Source organism: Canis aureus, chromosome 7 (genome assembly GCF_053574225.1).
Source record: "Canis aureus isolate CA01 chromosome 7, VMU_Caureus_v.1.0, whole genome shotgun sequence".
In the NCBI taxonomy this organism is placed as follows: Eukaryota; Metazoa; Chordata; class Mammalia; order Carnivora; family Canidae; genus Canis; species Canis aureus.
The window spans coordinates 22,851,768-22,869,285 of record NC_135617.1 but is presented as its reverse complement, the minus strand read 5'-3'; the positions used below and the strand labels follow the sequence as shown (position 1 = coordinate 22,869,285).

At 37.7% G+C, this 17,518-nt stretch overlaps 1 protein-coding gene across 4 annotated transcripts in view; it reads right to left on the bottom strand.

The window, feature by feature from the left end:
- The window catches only part of MAP3K7 (mitogen-activated protein kinase kinase kinase 7), a 76,594-nt gene extending 71,899 nt beyond the window's left edge, over nt 1-4,695 (bottom strand). For 3 of the 4 annotated variants that reach the window (XR_013383019.1, XR_013383021.1, XM_077903058.1), the window contains exon 1: nt 4,363-4,695. Coding sequence is in view for 2 of the 4 variants with exons in the window: in XM_077903058.1 (XP_077759184.1) it covers nt 4,363-4,482 (120 nt within the window). In the remaining 2 variants the exon portion in view is untranslated. The remainder of the gene's footprint in view (nt 1-4,362) is intronic. The other variant, XM_077903059.1, reaches the window with a different exon arrangement.
- Between the last annotated feature and the right edge of the window lie 12,823 nt (nt 4,696-17,518).

Below are 17,518 nucleotides of genomic sequence, written 5' to 3'. Positions count from 1 at the left end.
TATATTTTGCTGGGGGGATACACAATTTTGCTTACTGGTTAAGTGCCACAAAGGATAATAAAACTGACAAAGATCTAGGTTGCTTAGGCAAAGTATCCCTAAGGAATAAACATTTGAAGTGGCACCTGAATGGGAAAGCAGTCAGCCATGTGAAGTTCTTGGGGGAAGAGAATTTTAGGCAGAGGAACAACTGCAAAGACAATTCACGTTTGTGCCTTTCCCAGTCTATAATGCTTACTTTATTCAAAACTGAGTTTCAGATTACTTTCTATTCACCTAAGTCTTCTGTGATTAACTCTACTTTCAAATTATGCCTTCAGTGCTCAGTTTATAGCCACAGTTTTAAATTTGTGGTTCTGAAAATGTTAATTATTAACTGTTCTGTGTTTATTCTAGCCTGACAATAAGTCAAAAATTTCAAGGAGAGAATCTAGAATTCTTCTATTCATCTTCCACAGTACCTTAGCAGTACTGTATACAGAAAAGAATGTTCATTAAATGCATAGGACCAATCACTGTAGGAAAGGAAATCAGTATTGTTTCTCCACTTTCAGAATAAAAGCAGTACTGTATACAGAAAAGAATGTTCATTAAATGCATAGGACCAATCACTGTAGGAAAGGAAATCAGTATTGTTTCTCCACTTTCAGAATAAGGTTTGGTCAGAGTGCTTCATAAAGAACTAAAGTAACACTGTAAATATAGTAGAAAGAACAATTGACACGAGTGAGAAATCTCAAATTCAATTTCCAGCTCTACCACTTACTTAGACATCAGGCTTCTAGTAAATCAAACCCTATGACCATTTGTCAATATAAAATGGGGATATCTGTCCTGTCTAATCAGGGTTGGTTGTCACCAACTATATTCCACAAGAGATCATGTAAAGCTTACTGTGGAAACATACCAAAATACTGGAAATAACAAATGTGTTTTCACTTTAGAACTGGAAGACACTTTAAATACCACGTTCAATTCTTCATTTTACCTGAGAAGTCAGAGACCCAGAAAATTGAGGTTACCTGCTCAAGGTTACTGAAATATATTTTGGCAAAATCAGTATGACATCCAATTTTTAAAAATACCCAGCCCAGTACACTTTTTACCACACCACATTGTCTTTACCACTTCTTGCAACTTAGTCTTCAATGTGCATACCTCTAATTTATTCTGATATTCTCTTCACTCAGATCCAGAATGGTAACAACTAGATGGCTTAAAAAAAGGACAAGGTACCTACCTATGTAAGTTTCTGAGGCTGAGACCTCCTATAATTTGGTATCAGAACTGAATTTAGGAAGTGCCACCCTGATATTACTGAGTCACAAGATTAGGAATGTAAGGATTATAATCAGCTGATGCCTTAAAAATATGCATCTACTAAATGACTGCATATTTGGCCTGTGGCTGGAGTATTTTTCTTACATAGTTTCTAACTGAATCAATATAATTCTGCTTCAATTGCATTGCTTTTTTTTAAAAAATATTTTATTTATTTATTCATGAGAGACACAGACTGAGAGAGAGAGAGAGGCAGAGACACAGGCAGAGGGAGAAGCAGGCTCCATGCAGGGAGCCTGATGTGGGACTCGATCCCGGGACTCCAGGACCACACCCTGGATCGCGCCAAACCGCTGAGCCACCCAGGGATCCCCTTCAATCGCATTGTTATTTGAGAAATACAGAACAGGATTTTATTTATAGGCAATATATTTGTACTATATAAAATACTGAAAGCAATGTAAAATACTTTTTTTTTTTTCTGGTCATCTTTCTTCAGTCTCTTATTTATGATTTTAATCTAGAAGCAAAATCTAAATTGAGAAATAGTTATTCACTGAGTGCCTATAGTACACTATGGATTATATAACACTGTTTTAACATGTGCAAATGAATGTAATGGGAACTATGTAATAGTTTTAATTTTAGAAAGGTCCAAATTCAATCTTTAAAGTGAAAATAAACTGAGTATTAAAAAATGAAAATTAAATTAGATAACCAGGGGTAGGCCAAGTGGCTCAGCGGTTTAGCGCTGCCTTCAACCCAGCGTGTGATCCTGGAGACCAGAGATCGAGTTCCACGTCCGGCTCCCTGCATGGAGCCTGCTTCTCCCTCTGCCTGTGTCTCTGCCTCTCTCTCTCTCATGAATAAATAAATAAAATATTTTTAAAAATAAATAAGATAACAAGCTAATATTAGAAATTTTCATCTGAAAACAAAAATGTACTCCTCAGGAATGTCCTAAATATAATAAAGAAAAGGTTCAAACAATATCTAAGTCAAAAGAAGAATCTTTAGAAACTTAAAACCTTATCAGAAGTTAAATGGCTCTCTGGGAAGAGCAGTAATATGAAATGATGTCTCCTCAGTAACTTCCATTCTTCCAAGAAGCAATAATGTAAAATGCTTTAGAAAGTAGTGTGACAATATAAAGGCTGTAAGAATCAAATGATGTTTAAATCTGTGAAAGCAGTTGGTAGACCATGAAGTACAAGTTATTATTATATAACAATTTGTAGTCTACCAGCACAGTTTGCCACAGAGTAGACGTAAATGCTTATTTAAAAACTGCAATTCTTTTATACTGACTCATTGAATTTTTATTCTTAAAAAAGAAAGTTAGCCATGAAAGCTGGATCAACTATCCACTTCTGAAAAAGGAATTTATCATAGCCTCAATAGAAATCACCCCCCCACACACACACAAATAAATTCCTCCCTCTTTTCAAAATATGGGTCCTTCTTTTAGCCATGTGACCTTAAAGAGGGTCACTGTTCCTCTCAGGAACTCAGTTTCCTAGTAGTAAGTGTCAGGTACCCTGTTGGGTTTTGATTATATTGCCTAACAGGATGTTATACAGATAAAATTAAATAAAAATTATTATCCCTGTTTTATATTTATAGTTAAGAGATAAAGCTATAATGCTCAAAGTGTTTATGAAACTTGCTTCAAATCACACAGCTAATAAATGGTATACCTGATATACTGAACATTCTTCTAACTCCAAAGGCCTTGCTTACGCTCTCTTGTAAAATGAGGCTGTTCTCCATGATTACTTTATGCAATAAAAAGACATGCTTAAAGAATCCATTATTCTTCCAAAACATGCCATAGGAAAAAAAAAAAAAAGATTATTTGTTGAGTGAAAATTATCTCACCACTTTACCCTGCCACTGCCTAAAAATAATTTTGGATTTTTAAAGTAGAGGTAACTCCTTGAAGTCTGTGACACAGAACACACAGTGTTCTTTAAGGACTATGTACTGCGAAGTACTTAATAAATTTTAAAAATGAAGACTACATGGTAACTGATAGATACTATTTTCAACTAAAGTTTTAACACTTTCTAAAGTGTGTCTTTAAAATATACATTGTTTTCACTTTTCTAAATTGTGTGGTCCGATCTACTTTATTTATTTTTTAAAAGATTTTATGTATTTATTCACGAGAGACACAGAGAGAGAGAGGCAGAGACACAGGCAGAGGGAGAAGCAGGCCCCATGCAGGGAGCCCGACGCGGGACTCGATCCCGGGGCCCCAGGATCACGCCCTGGGCTGCAGGCAGGCCCCAAACCGCTGCGCCACCCGGGCGCCCCGATCCAATCTACTTTATATATTTGAAAAGAAACGACATGTTAAAAGCACCTAACTGCCTTTCTCTAAAATAACTTCTTACAGAATAAAGGACGGATTTGGGTTTTCACACAGCGATTTCTGGTTTGGTGTTAAACTGTGGTTGTCACTGAAATCATTGAGTTAGCTCTTCGGAATATGCCACCTTGAGACATCGTTTCACCGTAGTCTACATTACTGATGCTAAAATTTGTCCAGGCTAGTCCAACTGAGGACAGAACGTTTATTATTAGGTCTACTGCTCTATCGAATAGGCCAAAATGAGAATCATTCGGTAGCTGGGGAAACGCTGTATACGACAGGATGACAGATTCCTTGACCAAGCGTTCGTACTAGGTACGGAGCTATATACGTCAGACGTAATACAACCCTCGGCCCTTAAGAGCACCAAGTCTCGGGGAACCGAAACTCCAAAACGGCCGTGGTCTTTGATGAATCTGCTACCTATGTATTTAGGAACCGGTGGACCACACCATCTCACCAGTCCGTCCTGCTGTTTGAGGTGATCGAACTCCAGACCCCGGACCCAGAAGAGGAGGGCAGCAGTGAAGAAGAAAGCAAGCTTCCCCAGGGCATTTGAAGGCAAAGTCCTCTCTCCACCTGGCCTGGGTAGGGACTCCCGGGTGGACCCGGCGGGGCCCTGAGAACCGCAGGGGCCCGAGGAGCCCCCTGAAGAGCTGGAACCAGGCAAGGCCGGTTCGGGTGCCTCCATGCCGAGCCTCACTCACCTCTTCCACTTCGATCTCCTTGTAATCGATCTCTTCAAAGTTGAGGACTTGGGAGGGGGCTTCGATCATCTCACCGGCCGAAGACGAGGAAGAGGAGGAAGCGGCGGAGGCTGTAGACATGATCCCTCGCGGAGCCCGGGGGGCCCGGGGAGGCTGCCACCCGGACACTCCGGGGGAGACCCGTGCCCACCCGCCTCCGGACCGACCTTCAGCCTGAAGCCACGGCGATCCGTGGCGGGGGACAGGGGCAGCGGCCACAGCCGAGTCCCGGCCCCGGCTCCGCTGCGTTTTCCGCCGCCGGGCCCCGCCCACTGGACTTCCGGTTCCGGCCTGAAATCGGAAACTGGAGGAGGGCTGCGAGCTCTAGAAAGGGGAGGGGGGAGTTTTGTGACTGAGACGGGGAAAGGAAGGGCCGGTTGGGGGTGGGGTCGGGGAAGAGCGAGAGGCGAGCTTAGAGCTGCAGGACAAATTTCGCGAGATCTTTATTGAAGGGCGCCCCCCCCAACATCGGATGATACCGCGAGAGCTGATGCGGTGACGCAATTAAAGTGCGCGAACGGAAGTGGCGCGGAGCCTGACGGACTATCAGTGCGGTTGGTCGTTCAGAGACTGGCGGGAAAGATAAAAAGTAAGGTTTCAACTCTGCTCCGTCAGCTGTGTTATGGCGCGGGTCCCTTTAATCTCAGAGACCTGCGGACAGATGGGGTAGTGTTGGACTGAGTTTTTGTGACGGAGCATTTTTCAGTTTCACCCGTAAGGGAAACTGAGCTATTTCTTTAAGAATCCTTGGGAGATGTTTTCTCTCAATGCGATGTATGGAAGGAAGCAGTTGCTACTCTTTGAGCCAGAGTCCCTGATGTTACGAGGGATTCTAAAGAAAATGGTACAGAGCGAGCCAGCCAGCACGTGTAACCTGAATAACACTATGTAGGCTGAGTGCGCAGGAACAGACCTTAATATTAGGTAAGGTAGATATTTATGACTTGTATTCATCTGAAGTTATGGATTGCATTAATAGTCCTTGTCGAATGCGGCGCACTCAGGTGCTTTAACGTTTATAATGTAATCATCAGTAACATCAAATATTTTGGCTGCCGTTTTTAAAGACCTTAGAAAATAGGCTCAAAGAGATGCAAAAATTAGGAGCTTCACGGGCTAGTAGAAGCTCGGTCGTTGTAGCTCCAAGGTGGATAGTGGTGCCTGTGTGGTGCTATCCACAGAACTTATAGTTTTAAACTAGACTTTAGTCGATGTGACCTGAAGCCTAACTGGAAAAAATTGTGGAGTTCGAGATGAAGGCTGAAGGACCAAGGATGAAACCTTAACACATGTCAAATTCTGAGACTCAGTAAAGGTAAAAGACAAAAGGAACAATTCAGAAAGGGGAAAGTGAGGGGAATGGAGAAGAGTTTTCCAATTAAAGAATAGGCGGCCCAATAAATGCCGTACAGAAAAGTAAGTTAAACACATTTGGGATAGCAAATAGGTCATTGGAATTGGCAATTAAGAAATTATGAAGAAATTATGAACTGAAAACGATCTGTCATTTTTTATAGTTCCGGTAATACTCAATGATAGCTTGGTGAATAGCATAAAAAGAATGAAATAATTCCTTCTTGTTACACACTCTGAATGATACACAGTGTCTTGAATATCTACACCACTTTTATGACCACTCCCAATCTCCCAGGCTCAAATATTACCTGAATTCCCGGACTATTGAACATCTCTATTTAGGTTTACCATAAACAGCTAAACTTCAAGATTCCAAAAGCAAATGCAAAAGTTACCCCCCGCAAATATGTTTTCCTGTGTACATTTTCTAAGTCCATAAAGGATACCATCCATCTACTCCTTTGTACAAGTGAGAAATCAGGACTTTATTTCTACATTTAAAGTGATGCTTAGGGGTAGCCCGGGTGGCTCAGCGTTTTAGCGCAACCTTCAGCCCAGGGCCTGATCCCGGGTTCTGGGATCGAGTCCCACATCAGGTTCACTGCATGGCGCCGGCTTCTCCCTGCCTGTGTCTCTGCCTCTCTCTCTCTCTCTCTCTGTGTCTCTCATTAATAAAAATAAATAAATAAATAAAATGATGCTTAGTGCACTAATAACTAAGTAGAAGCAGATTAAGTCCATGGGATAACCATTTTCACCTGTCATTTCTGGATTTCCGAAATTAGGATTATATCATATGATAATTCTACCTGCAGGTCATTAATGATTTCTATTTAACACCTTGATTCTAATTCAGTGGATCTACCAAGTGGAAGCACAAGAAATGTTTGGTCAATGTTCTAGCTGAATGACTAGCTTTTGCTAGTTCCCCCTTTGCCAGGCGTGTAAGGTCTGTTTTCTGTACCTTCGGTTTAGAACTAGAATCCTGCTGAAAAGATATTAATCATTCTAGCCATGATGCTATTCTCCTGCTTGATTTCCTCTCCCCACCCCAACATATTTACTATATCAAACATACAAAAAAAATTGAAAGAATTTTACAGTGAACTCCTATATACTTACCATCAAGATTCTAACAACATTTTACGATACTTGCTTTATCCTATATTTGTCCATCTACTCACCCATGCACATGTATTTCTACCATTTCTTCTGTTGGATGCATTTCAAAGTGAACTTCCTACTGATTCTGAAATCCACTCCAGAATTTCTGCTTCTATATTTTATCCACTGATTTGGACTTAGATACTGATACTAGTCTAAAGTCAATTCTGTGTGCTTGTAGACTGCGGGGGCGGGGGGGGGGGGAGGGGCGGGGGCAGGGGATGGGCAGGTAGGTTCCAGTGCCTGGAACCTTTTCACTAGCTTATGACAAAGTCCTGCCACTGTTCATGTGTGGATCCAGTCATCCCCTAGATCAAAGTTCACCTCTCCTGTGATTTGATTATGTGGGTGGTAAATCCCCATTTTTCATTTAAGCTGAGTCAGGTTGTATTTTTGTCACTGGCAATCAGTGTCCTGAGTAATACAGTTTGAATCCAGAGAAATGAGGAAGGAGGGGCTGAACTTCCCTTAATTCACCTCAATTTTTATTTTGTGTTCCCTTTAACTTTCATGAGTTAAGAATAGAAGGTTGGACCTCACAATTTCAACTTCAGATTCCTGTCTGTTGTGTCTACACAAATTTCCAGAGATAAATACAAGGTTATTAAAGGGCCTTCTTGAAGTCCCTCGAAATTTGAGCACTCTCCACCAACCACCCTCATGTCAATGTCCTGATAACTACTCTTTAACCTTCAACCCTGTCTTCAATTTTAACTCTGTGCTATCGATGGGATGAGGATTAAGAGTTTTGAAATTCATTTCCCACTATCTCTTTGCATGGTTTAAGTGGGATTCTTATCTTACTTAGCTCATTTTGGATATGAGGATATCTGGCTCCTATTTTCATGGAGACTTAGCAGAAACAGACTAAAATAGTTCCACTTTAATATTCTTTTGCATTGGCATGTATAATACATCAGATAAAGAATTCCATACTTTGTCAGTTAATATATTTGTTATGAATAACAAGAGACTCATCTCAAAGTGGCTTAAACAATAAAGGGAACTTATTTTCTTACTTAAATGGAAAGTCAAGAGCTAGAATAGGTTTTAGATGTCATAAACTTAATGATAGCATTAATAATTTAATTTCCATTATTGTCTTCTCCTTTTTGTGGTATTTGCCATTGCTCTAGAACAGTGTTTCTCAACCTTTTTTTCTTTATTGCTCCCCTAAAGAGCCTTTTAAGATTTTTTTCTCAATGCTTCCCCCTGCCAAGTTTTAATATCACAGTTATAGTGCATGTCTGTTTATGGACTGTATGCCTGTTTTATGATTTGTGCATAAAAAGAATAAGATTTTTTCTTCTCAGTTTTTACCCCCACTGAGAATGTAGGCTCTAAGGAGTTTTGCTTTTCATACGACGTACACACTCTACAGTACAATGACAGAGAGTGTCTCTTTTGGTAGCTCTTTCAGAAGAGCAGGGAACTTCTTTTTCAAAAAGCCCTTGGCAACTGTACCCTTGAGTGAGCAATAGAGGACAGGTGGTTTGAGGTTGAAAATATCTGGGATAACTTAGGCTGAGGACTCATGGGATCATGGGCTTTGAGAGGGAGGAGCTCCTAACCAGAAGAAAAATCTGAAGACTCCTAGGAGGCAAAGCAGGGAATGGTTGTTTGGTTTGCAACCAACAAATGTTCATTATTAATATGTCTATTCAGATGGAGCTCTATATCTAGAATGTGTATCTTTACTGCCTGTCCTAGAACCAAACTAGCCCAAACTGATCAACTATTATTCTTTCCAGGAAGCTCACAAATAGTTTTCTGTTGTACTTATTCAAAACTTCAATACACAGAGGATAGCCAGCTCCTTAGCAATTCAGTGACACTGCTGGAGAGCGGCTCTCCAAATTCGTGCATTTCTCAAATATTTGAGTGTATTCCATATTTTCTAACTCCCCACATCTTTATCCTAGGTCTTTCACAGCCCATGGAGTTGCAGAAAGGGTTTGTGTTTCAGATGCCCACAGCGTGGATGGTAAAGGCCTGTGAGGGGGGAATAGAGACAGGTGCAATTCCAAAGCATTCTCGACATTATGTATAACAGACATTTCTGTTTGCAGCTAACTAATGTTTTATTTTTCACTCCCTCAGCTAAGCTGGCTGTAAGGCAACTGCTTTGATGGTGCCTTTATGTCCTACAGATGAAATCTCCATTGTTTTTGAAATATTTGATAAGAAAAAGTTCAACTGGTTTCAAAATCCATTCATATTATCACAAGGAATTTGAATATTACATTTGTATTTTTTTACATTTGCATTTATTTTTTGAACATTACATTTGCATTTAAAGAAAAGCTGTTAGAGTCTTAAATATGATTTCAACTTTTGCAAATTTTAAAATGGTTCTAAAAACTTTTGAACACTTTTTTCATTTCTTTGTATAAACAAAGTTCCTCTTTGGTGATGACTATCAAGAATTTGAAGGGAACATCCTTAAAGGTCTCCATCAGGAATTGATAGTAAGCAGTTTAAGCAGAAAATCTTATATTAAAAAGTGAAATTTATGAAGGAAAGCATATTAAAAATTACTATTAAAATTTTGAAAAATATATTTGATATTTATATAAACTCAATGCTTAACATTGTTTCTAATGTTTTGTGTTTATTTTTTAAAATTACATAGTATGAGAAAAGCAATTATATTCTTTTATTAAGCCCCACCCAGATAGATACCTTAAAATCCTTCACAGTTCATCTCAGAGTATCTTACAATATCATTCTCTATGTGAAAAACTTTAAGAAGCACTAAGCTGTTGTAGTAATCAAGGCAAGAAATAATAGTGTTTTTAACAATGTAGATAGTGGCCATAGAAGTTATAGATAAATGGATAGATTTGAGAGATACTGAGGAAATGAAATCGGTGGAATTAGAGATTTACTGGATGTGGAGGGAGGAGGGAAAGAAAAGAGCAATATAAAGAATAATTTCCAAAATTCTCACTTGTGCAACTTAGATACGAAGGGTGCTATGTACAGAAGCAAAGACTGGAACAAGATTGAGGGAGAAAAGAATAAAGATACCAGTTTTAGACACTTTGAGCTAGAGGTACCTGAGAGACTTCCAAGTATAATTATCAGTCTTAGGGAAAAACACTGTGCTAGGGAGACAGGTACTGATCTGCTGACAATAATTTAAGTTGTGGAAATAAAGAGGTCATCTAGGGAAAATGTGTCAAGTGAGAAAGAATAGGACTTAAAACGAGCCTTAAGGGATCCCTGGGTGGCGCAGCGGTTTAGCGCCTGCCTTTGGCCCAGGGCACGATCCTGGAGACCCGGGATTGAATCCCACGTCGGGCTCCCGGTGCATGGAGCCTGCTTCTCCCTCTGCCTGTGTCTCTGCCTCTCTCTCTCTCACTGTGTGCCTATCATAAATAAATAAAAAAATTAAAAAAAAAAAAAAACGAGCCTTAATAAAATATTTAAGGCATGAGTGGATGCAGAGGAATTGCTAAAGAAATCTGTGGAAAACTAAAAATTAAGATGTGGGAACCAGGATAAAAGTGTGTTTCAGTGTTCAATACTTCCAAGGAGTTAAACATGAGGTATCCACATGTGGGTGTTTAAGGTTCCTTGCAGTATAGACTTGAGTTCAAAATAGGAGAAGAGGGGTCTAGGTCAGAAGCTGAAGGCAGGCTTTGCTCATACTACCACATTCTGGTGAAGGTAATGTCATCAAGGTAGGAGGATGGAATATATTTCCTTTACCAGCTTGTTATCTTGAGTTGGAACTTATGTAGACATGTAGTATGTGAGCCTTTATTTGTATTCTTGCCCTGGGCCCACAAATATTAGGAGTTCTGTTTTTTATGTGTTAGGATTCTGTTCCTGCATACTAGTGGTCTACAGGTAAGCTGTTCTCAACTTGGATTTGCAATTTCCCGCAGATGTCTCAGCTCAGTCACCATTCCAGAGGTAGTGATGTTAGCCCCCCCCCTTCACTTTCCATTCATTACTCAGTTTTATTTCTAGCCCTTTACCTATCTTACATCATCTTATTTAATTATTTGCTTCCTTGTTTATTTTCTGCTCTTCCAAGCCTCCCTACTCCTACTCATTGGATATTCGTTAGTTCCACGGCACAGGGATTATAAGCATTGTGCTCATCACTGTCTCAGGATTTAGAACAGCATCTGAAATGTAGTAGACATTTAATAATTTTCTAAACTGTAAATGAGTATCTTTACTTCTAAGTAAATACTGTTTAATTTATTTCAGGCATAAGGAATAAATCACATTTTCTATAGTATCATTGAGAGAAGATTTAATAAATGGCTGAATTAATATATAAGTAGCGTATCAATTGTTTATCCTGGAGATTTCTTAAGTATTTGAGAGTTTCAAAAATGCTTTGTTCTCCTGGGCAATTTAAATCTTTCACCTATCTTAAAATTACTAATTTTTGAGATATTTCTCTTTCTAGATTTTGCAAGGATAAACTTCAGTTCCTCTTCTTTCCAAATACTCAGTACTATTTAATGCATTTAAATTGCTTATTGAGATTGAAATGTTACTGTGGTGCTAATGATTGATTTCAGCAATAACTGATATTTTAACTAAAATAGATAAAATCACAGGTGCCTGGCTGACTCAGTCGGTAGAGCATGAGACTCTTGATCTCAGGGTCCTGAGTTCAAGTCCTATGTTGGATGTAGACCTTACTTAAAAAAGTAAATGAAATAGGTGGAGAATCAAACAAAACAGACAGATTTTTATTGTTTGAGCTTCTGAGGCAAGCTTAAACATCATGATATACTTCAGCATTAGTTTTTAAAAGCAAAAACTTAAATAAGAACATACTTCATAAATAAAAATAATCTTCATAGAAATAGCACTCTTCACTACAAAAGTACATTCATTAAATGTTTTATTTCATGAACTAATATGTCAAATCAGTTTCTTAGATGGTCTATTTCAGAAGAAATTCCAGAAGCAATTTGGCTTCATTTACGGGAATAAATAAGGGTGTTTTATTTCACACTGCCTCAGGGTGTGAGGCAAATTAAAAATTTCCACTAAAATGGATGCCATCTACTATTCATTATTTCAATAAACAAACCACTCCACTCTGCTGAAGTTGCAATCAGGGTAAGGGATATATAATGCTTGAAACCTGCAAGGCTGAGAGGGCCTAGTTTGCATTCTTATTCCTAAGCAGCCCATTTCACGTCTTCCTTTGAGTTCCCCAGCACCCCACAGAGCTACTCTCAGTGGTGCAAAGCTCCATTAAGTAAATAGAGGCTCCATATTTAGAAACCATCTCTGGGAATTCAAAGTGTGCTGAGAGGGAAATTGGTACTATCAAGATTAAGGTATTAATGAAAAGTTCTGTTAAATTTCTGTTGGGATGCTAATTAATCTTCTAAAAATTGTTAATCAATTCAATTATGTAACACACTTAAACTTTAACACATGGTACAGGAAAGAAAACAGGGTCTTTCATTTATGCCCAGAGGCATTCAGAAAGTTAAGGGAAATAGTCTAAATGAAAATCATCCCCCAGTGGTGTTTTAGCTTGATCTTCAATACTCACTTGTTCTGTCATATTTGATAAGTTTGGGAAATCAATATTTAAAGCTCAGATAGTTGAAGAAATACTGGAAGTATTAGAAGAGTTCAGGAAATGGAATTATGACAATTTAGATGGAATCTCCTACTTGTAGTGTGGAAGACAATTTTAGCATGGAATATTAAATTCATGCCTGTAGCTTTAGCTTGAGTTGTTATAGAAATAATCCAATAATTTTTTAATATTTGAAGCCTGACTGACCACACTGTCAGTATTGAGCTAAATGAGTTACACTGGAAGTTATGCTATATTCCTATTAATATTACAATATTTTGTGTTGTTAGGAATATGAATCATATCAAAGTTGTTAAATATTAAAATGTCAATCCATCTCTAAATCTTAATGTATATGAAACAGTGTGAAAGTATATAGTACAATTCCTAGGAAACATGTGGTGTTCAGAAATGTTAATATGAATTAAATACTAGATAGAGGAACAGAAGTGAATGACATATGACAACAAAAGTTAGCCACAGCCTATAGTTCTGTCAGTAAGTATTACTCCTAGAGAATCTGATCAGGTAGGTCTAAAATGTGACTGAGGCAGCCTTGGTTTCTATTTCATAGCCTGGTAAGAGTTGAGAACTGTTAAGATCACATATAGGTAGTAGCATATATTTTAACAAATAATTCTAATAATTCATTTTGAAGAACTAAAAATTATACAACTTTAATCTTGGGCCTATTTTTCTTTTTTTTTTTTTTTTAAGATTTTATTTATTTATTCATGAAAGACAGAGAGAGAGAGAGGCAGACACACAGGCAGAGGGAGAAACAGGCTCCATGCAGGGAGGCCGACGTGGGACTCCATCCTGGGTCTCCGTGATCGCACCCTGGACTCAAGGTGGCGCTAAACCGCTGAGCCACCTGGGCTGCCCCTGCGCCTATTTTTCTATTGTTTAAAAGAAGAAAGTTGATGTTAGTGATTCTCTTCTGATTTTTTTTTTTATAAGTTTTTTTTTTCAAATTTTTATTTATCTATGATAGTCACAGAGAGAGAGAGAGAGAGAGAGAGAGGCAGAGACACAGGCAGAGGGAGAAGCAGGCTCCATGCACCAGGAGCCCGACGTGGGATTCGATTCCGGGTCTCCAGGATCGCGCCCTGGGCCAAAGGCAGGCGCCAAACCGCTGCGCCACCCAGGGATCCCTCTCTTCTGATTTGTAATACTTTTTTTTTTTAATACATTTTTTTTGGCCACAGTTGAAGACTGTTCCCAGTAGCATCTATGGAACAATTCATGTGAGGACACATTGATCTTGGCTGTAATCTTTGGTTATATAAATTCAATAACTCAGTTTTATTGGTTCATTCAAAGGATGATTAGGCTTTAGATTTCTGCTTATCAAAACCACTAGTGACCATAAGAACTAAAAGCTGCTACTATATACTAGTGCTTCTGAGTGAGGGACTGGAGAAAAGGAGCCTAGTTAAAGCAGGGGACTACTATAATAGAGTAGATTAAGAAAAGGAGGCTTGAGAGGGGTGGTGTTTTTAAAGATTACGGTGCAGTTGCGATGAACTCACCAGTGTCCTATAAAATCATTTTACCAACATTCTCTGAATACTTTTGTAAAGACAATAATTAGCGTTGTAACCGTAAAAAGATGTCTCATTTTAATGGCCATTGAGGTTCTTTGTAAAATCACCAAAACCTATTTATCTGAAAGCTTAGAGCCAGATTACTACTCCTAGCTTCTATCGAGCTATTAAATTAGATCCTACTACCAGTTGTAGCTGCTAACAATCCAGTTCTAGACTTTTGCATATTGGACTGTCAGATGATCAAATTGCTTTGAAGTATATTGAGGTTCCTTAAGAAAAATAGATTAATTGTAACCTTATTTGTTTGCAGGATGTTTTTTTTTTGAATATGGGCCTTTCCTGGAAAAACATGGAGCCTTTTTTATTTATTTATTTGATGAGATAATTATATTTTAGGATTACATCATTGTGATTTTCTTAATAGTATTTCCTTTCTTTTCTTATTTGATCACTAACTATGGATTTAAGGCCAATTATGCTTAAAACTTGGGGGTGGTGTGGTGAGATTCTTTGGTTTCAGGGAGAAGAAATTAAAGTTGAAATTTAAGCAGAGTAAAACATTTTAAAGAATGCAAGGTCAATTAATCATTAAGAATAAATCTTCAGGGATGTTTAGGAATATGATCATGCTGTAATAAGTGTATCAAATATAATGTACTACATGGTACATTATATTTGGGGATGATGAAGAATATTCAGTTTATGTTACAGTTTTAAATCTCCATTTTTTTTTTTTTTTTTTAATTTTCCTAGTAAATACTTGTATTTCCTTGATAAATGGCACTTGCTTAACGTTAGTAGTCATTATCCTGGTCAAACTGGGTTCCCAGCCTAAAGGGAAATTTCATTCTGAGATCAAATTAAGCAATTCTTGGTCAATCTAAATGAGAGTAAGTTTTACACTTCCTTGTATATCCAGACACTTCAAAAGTTTATTAATCAATATAAGCTATCTTCATTAAAAGAGAAGCAATAGCATATTTGAATTGATGTGTTTATTAAACTAACAGAAATGGAGTTGTCTTTGGTTTTAATTTCATATAATATTGCTTACCTTTCTTGCTCAGAATTGATCTCTGTTTTTTCTAAAGGACTCATTATCAACTTTAATAAACCTCAGATTGGGGATCCCTGGGTGGCGCAGCGGTTTGGCGCCTGCCTTTGGCCTAGGGCGCGATCCTGGAGACCCAGGATCGAATCCCACGTCGGGCTCCCGGTGCATGGAGCCTGCTTCTCCCTCTGCCTGTGTCTCTGCCTCTCTCTCTCTCTCTGTGACTATCATAAATAAAATTAAAAAAAAAAAATAAACCTCAGATTGATCCCCTTTGGAAAACAAATAATACATTATTTCCTGTGTCTCTAGCTTAATTTACACACAAAAATGCATATCCTCAGAATTGATTATTCACCTCCAATTGAAGCATATTGGGCTGACATACAAAAGATTTCTGAAAGCAGCAAAATTTAGCTGTAGGACTATAATATGTGAAATCTCACTTAAAAATTTGAAATGCCTTTAGATTTTGAGAAAGAATGTGGAAGATTTAGGATACGTAGAGAATAAGTTAAATGACTACACTTCTTTCAGAATGCTTTTTCACTTTAAAAGAATGCTTTTTAACTTTAGATTTTTAATTGACTATGTAATTGTGTTTATATTAGGAGAAATTGTTGGGATTTAATCTATTATTTTTATTTTTGATGTTTTATGGCTAAGACAGTGTATATAACTATCTCTTAGAAAAAGTCCTACATCAGAGCCATTCCCTCATAGCTAGATTGTGAAAAGAAAACATTAAAAAATAAAATTGAGAGTTCAGTGTGAGTGAGCTCCTGTATCTGTTCCAGAATAGCTCAGTCGTAAATAGGTTATCCACTCCTCCATTTACTGGGTGATTTACTGAGTGTAGACAGTAGTAGCTACTATACTATAGTGCCCTTAGAGGCTATTGAGCATGGTGCTATGAAGTAAGAGTTTTATTTTCATATTCTCTCTTTTAAACTCTACAGCCTTTTCAGTTACACATACCAATTGCCATTTCTTACCTGTTATAGCAGACACTATGAGTGTCATACCCATAACCCTCTCAGATTCTTTTAGTATTTCCAAGCATGCCAGCTTGATTTTTGTTGGGGAGCTAACTTTGGTTACCAAAACTCACTTTGTCAACATGCTTGGGTGGTCTGAAAATGCATGAAAAGTAATGGCTCTTATCCAGTGGTCATTGGTATAGGAGGTATAAATACCAGGCTCTTTACCCCTTTACTGGAATAATTCTAGAGCTTCCCTGTGGTGTCCACAGTGGTAGTTGGCTTGTGCACCATGTATTACCTGCCTTTCCTCTTCTGTATTTTCATTACCCTGTTAAGGTCACTATCTCAAATAAACCAGGTGCATGCAATCCATATCTCAGGATTTGCCTTTAGGGGAACCCAGCTAAGAACTTGGTATTCTCTAAACAATAAAGAGAGAATCTTGGTTGTAGCCAAGCAAGTCTACAAAATACAAATAGTAGGTACAATTTTTGTTACTTTTTAAGGCCTGAAAACTTTAATACTCCAACATATGACCGGCAAAGTCTTACTGGATATATCTGATTGTAAGTTCACATTTACGTGTATGCTGTTTTGGATTCACCAAATGATCCACCAAATTGTTCCCTTTAAATAATAGGAGTAACTGGTTAGAGTGATTACATATGCCATTTTTTTAAATTGAACAAAACATACTGAACATCCACCACGTACTAGGTACTATTCTAGGCTTTAGAGATACAGCAATTAACAAGACTATTGATTACTTAGTCTTAACTCTCCACCCTTTTATGGAAGTTTAAGGTTGAGTTTATTTTATTGTTTTCAGCTATATTTACATACTATTTTTGCAAATCTTAATAAATTATTGGTTTTATTCGATGTGTTTAATACTTTTCCCTAGTACTTGTATTGTAAAACTCAAAGTTATACATTTCCTCTGTTATGCTTTTCCATGTTGATTGCAGCTTACTGATGTTGTATATCTGGTAGGTCTACTTAATCAGTTCTTTTTTTCCTCTTCAGTTTCAGACATTCTCTCTTTCAAGACTGCTTTTTCAAGAATGACTTCATTATTGCAGAATTTGTTTTGAGGTCTACTTTATTATTCCAGTAATATCTTACTGCAATTAGCATTTTTCAATGTTATATTTGATTCAGCCATATTTACACATAAGATTTTTTTGAGTTTTTGATTAAGTATAAAAATGCTCACAACTGAATACATTTTTTATTAAGTAAAAAGGGGTCTTAAACACAAGTAATTCTTAATACTATGTAAAATAGTACATAGCATTTTGAAATAAGCATCACATTTAGCTTTTCACATTCTAACAATTTTCAGCTTAATTTAGAAAATATTAAGTTAAAACTTAGAAATGCATAAAATTCTTGTAAATGGTTATTGCCTTCCTGTCATGTGTCAGGATTAACCTAAATTAAA